This window comes from Belonocnema kinseyi, chromosome 10 (assembly GCF_010883055.1).
Source record: "Belonocnema kinseyi isolate 2016_QV_RU_SX_M_011 chromosome 10, B_treatae_v1, whole genome shotgun sequence".
Lineage (NCBI taxonomy): Eukaryota > Metazoa > Arthropoda > Insecta > Hymenoptera > Cynipidae > Belonocnema > Belonocnema kinseyi.
The window spans coordinates 63,459,572-63,463,742 of record NC_046666.1 but is presented as its reverse complement, the minus strand read 5'-3'; the positions used below and the strand labels follow the sequence as shown (position 1 = coordinate 63,463,742).

General features: G+C 37.5%; 2 protein-coding genes across 2 annotated transcripts in view; one reads left to right on the top strand and one right to left on the bottom strand.

Annotated features, from left to right (window-relative positions):
* The window catches only part of LOC117182082, a 130,462-nt gene that overhangs the window by 70,658 nt on the left and 55,633 nt on the right, over window positions 1-4,171 (top strand). The gene's annotated exons all lie outside the window — the stretch shown is intronic.
* LOC117181161 overlaps window positions 734-4,171 on the bottom strand; it is an 8,440-nt gene continuing 5,002 nt past the window's right edge. Inside the window, exons 2-3 of the mRNA XM_033373728.1 lie at window positions 1,527-1,888; window positions 734-904 (exon numbers count right to left, since the gene is read on the bottom strand). Of these exons, the coding sequence (XP_033229619.1) occupies window positions 894-904; window positions 1,527-1,888 (373 nt within the window). The 3' untranslated portion in view covers window positions 734-893. The remainder of the gene's footprint in view (window positions 905-1,526; window positions 1,889-4,171) is intronic.

Sequence of the window (4,171 nt, the reverse complement as noted above, 5' to 3'; positions counted from 1 at the left end):
CGAAGTATACCAACTATTTAACGGACATATATAACAGTCTACCCGCACTTTTTCGGACTAATTACATCTCTACCCGCACTTTTTCTAAAAATCAATAAAACACCTCTATTCTCAACTTCCGTTTTCGGGATTTTTGGAGGGAATGTGGGTAATTTTAGGAGGGCGCCAAATTTGTGAGGGATTTAACAAATTAAAGGAAAGGAAGGGGATTTGAAACGTCGAGAAGCGGGTGTAGTCAATGAGGAGGAGGCTATTAGATATAAAATAAAAGGCTTTATTAACCAACTTACAGGAGTTGATAATATCCGGTCGGCGATGATGCTGGTGAGTGATCCTTTCGGGGGGTGGCGTTCGGGTGGCTTGGTGCTGGTATCGGAGGCAGACTGACCAGGCGTGACGGGAGGCTAAGACTCAACGTAGACTGACTGTCCGGGGATGGGGTTGGTGGTAATAAGGACTGAGGTGGCTCTCCCCACTCCCAATCCTAGGCCCACAGGGCCGTATGGTAACGGGGGGCTTGTAACTTCGTTACAAACTTAAGCATGTCATAAGTGAAGAAATGGTTCCAAATTTCCTCTGGCGTTTTAGCCTGTTTAGCAGAACCTATAACCCCTGGAGGTCGAGTTATGATATTTTCCGGTCCTCTGCGCTTAGCCTTCCTTGGTGGCTTCCTGACCCACGTGGTCTTCCTATCCTTTCCCAATGAAAATAGCTCTGGTTGTTCTTCAAGGTCATGCTCATCAGGATCATCAGTGATCTCTTGCTCAGTGCATGAGTCCTCTCCTCTTTCTTCCATCTCATCTTGTGAAGCGATGTTGCTCTCTTCTCCCAAGTCCTCTGTCGCGGCTGGGTCGTCTTCATCGTCTGATGTTTGTAAAAGTTTCCTTACCTCCTCAATATCCTTCTGGTTACTCAGATCAAAAAATTCAAACAAACAGCGATAAGCACATCAAATATCTTACAAGAAACAATTTCCACATAGAACTTAATATAATAAGGTGATAAACACTTTTATTTTTGCTCTTTTAAATCAGAAATATTACTTTAAAGAAATTTCATTTTGATTTAATGAATTATCGATATTTCTTTTTACACTTCAATTTATACATTTTTATTTAAACTAGCTCTGTCTGAAACAGTGCGATCTCGGCAGAATCAAATAAAAAGGATGTGAGTCATTTTGACCCACATGGAGAAATTGAAGCAGGAATGCTAGAATAAATAGTATACAAATTTTATTCCGAACAAAATAACTTCTAAAACATTTCACAATTACAAAAGGACAAAAAACTTATCAATTAGAATAGAATACAAATATAGCAAAATTAGATTACGAAAAATAATGAATAGAACTCGCAAAATAAATACTTATTTAAGACGCTATTTTTTTTCTAAGCCTTGGAAACACATTCCAAGTATTTTTTACTTAATACTATATGCTCACCACATACCCCCTTGGGTGGTTGTGTTTGCCAAATATAGCCATTTCCCCCGATTTTACGTCTATGTACCATGTGATCAAATACCTGCACGTTGTTGATGATTCCTCGACTGCTGCCTCTGGGAGTGAAGAAAACATTTGAGAAGTGAAACGATGCTTTTCATCCTGTGGAGCTGGAATCTGGCATCCAGAGTTTTTGCGATTGTGTTTTGAGTTTGGGTAGGCTTTCGAATGTTTTCTCTTTGGATAGCAATTCTCAGCTTCTTCTGTGTTATTGTTGAGCTCGTCATCATAAAAAACTCTTCTGATCTCGGTTCATAATCAGGGTCACTTTCACAGTCAGTATCTTCGGGCAGATGGTCTATTGCATCGTCTTCGTCGGACGGAAAATTTGCAAAATATTTTTGTATTTCGTCATCTGTCATTATTCTATTCAAAGCCATTGTGCTAGAATAAAAAGAAAAATGTCAACGGATTCGCTAATATTTATTGTGTATGAAAGGTAAACATAACTCAGAAAGACCACGAACTGGTACTCCATTGATGAAAATCATGAGTCAAATTTAGTCGCATAGTTTTCAAGAGAATTTTGATTTGCGATTTTATAATAATAATAAATTAATTAATAATTATTATTAATCAATTAATTATAATTAATTATACTGAATATATATTGTAACCTTGGCTTTTTAGAATGTTAGTTATTGGCCAGTTTTTCAACCAATCAATAATTTTATAAACTCGCCTTAAATATTGGCTGAGCTCTGGCGAAAAACTATTTAAAGTTTTAGGCTCCCAGGCTATTGGCTTTTACTAGACCAATTATTTGTGTTTTAAGGCGGATGGGAGTTATTAAATTGCCTGAAGGGCACCAGATCGTTTATAAAATTAATAAAATCCCCTAATCAATCAAAAGGAATTTTTATGATATCAATTTACCTATCACTTATGATTTTATTTTTATACTTTCAACTCCTGCTAGCCCAACACAGAGAGGGGTGAGGTTAGGAAGAATTGAGCAAGGAAGACAACGACTCAACGAAGAACGTTAAACACATTTAAGTAAATAAAATAAGACCAATAATACGGGTCACAATACGGTTGGATTTATTAAATGGCTATGGATGCCTCACAATTTATTTAGATAAGCCCGTAAAAGAAATCATGGTTATTCACACGCCTGATTACGAATCATTGTTTACTTAACACTAGACATGGTATTGAAATTAATCAGGTCCTTATATCTGTGGAATCAATTATTTAACGACCATCCAATATTATGGTCCATGAATGATTTGAGAAATCACTTGAGGTTGCCACTATCTTGGATTGCCGTATTTAACTCGATTGGTTATTTAATTAACGACCTTCCAACATTGTGGTCCGTGCTTGACCTTTAAGGTCATTTGAGGCTACCACAATCTTGGAGTGTCGCACACTAGTAAGCTTCCCGCCACACAGACCGAAATTCATACGTCAGATTAATTTTTTAATCGTAATCACGACCTTCCAACATGGGGCCCCATTCTCGAAAAGAAAGGTCAATGAAGGTTGCCGCCGTCTTGAACGATCGTATTCGCCTGTAATGACCACTTAACGACCATTAAGACTAAGATCATTTTAGTTAAAAGTCTTCCCGAAATTTAATATTATGCAATCGCGTCCCCATCGCACGGAATTTTGCAAAATCAAATGACAAATCTTCGATGGCTACCCTCAAACTACGATCCGCCGCCAGGACAAGAATTCACGCCCCACATTACAATTACCTCGACAGTGACATCAGAATTATTATCGGAATTGCTATTTTAACTAACCTAACCAACGCGCACTGACTCGACCAGACGATGTTGATGGTCCTTATTTATTTTAATTTTTAGAGTTTATTTAATTCAGACCACGCCTGGCTCAATTTATCTTGGTTCTTTCCTTGGTGTGTCAATATGAACTATATTACTACACCGAATAGGATTTTGTGGTTTAGTAAATTTTTTCTATTAACCTCGGCACTCCGTATGAAAGTCGAACACAGAATGAAGATTAACGATGCCGAGTACAGAATTGGCGCCGAGGCCATAAATGATCACCTAGAGTGCCGACTATCCTTTGCAACTAAACGTGTGAAGGCACACTTACTATCGGCGAGAAAACTATAGTCATTTAAAAGCTAAAAGTGTTCTACGTTAATGAGCTTGAAGACTTTTATGTAAAAAAAATTTTATGCTTAGAAGACTGAAAAATGTAAAAAAAGTAAGGTTTTTTGGGTACATTTAAGAACAGTCAAGTTTAGAGCATCATTTCTTATACAAGGGGCGATGGAAAAAATTTGAAAAAATTCATGAGTATGAGGAAAACTGTTGTGAACCAATTGCAGTTGAGAAATTTAGAAAATAATAAAAATTGTTGCTTAAAAGTACAAAAATGTGCAACTATATTATCTTCAGTTCTAATACAGATATTAAAGCGATTCAAACTGCAAACTGTAATTGATAGGCTCTGTATTTATTTTCAGTCGTCCGTAAGGATGTGTTCGTCTTATTTTTTGGGAAAATCGCGATATTTTTAGACATTTTTTTTGTTGGAAAACAAGTGACAGAAAGCAGGGGAGACCCTTTTTTTGTTTTACTGCCGACCGCTGGTGCCATTCTTCGGCCCCTAGTTCTGAATGCTTGGATGACACCTGGCCACGGGTCAAAGAAAGGCACCAGCGGTCGGCAGTAAAAAAAAACG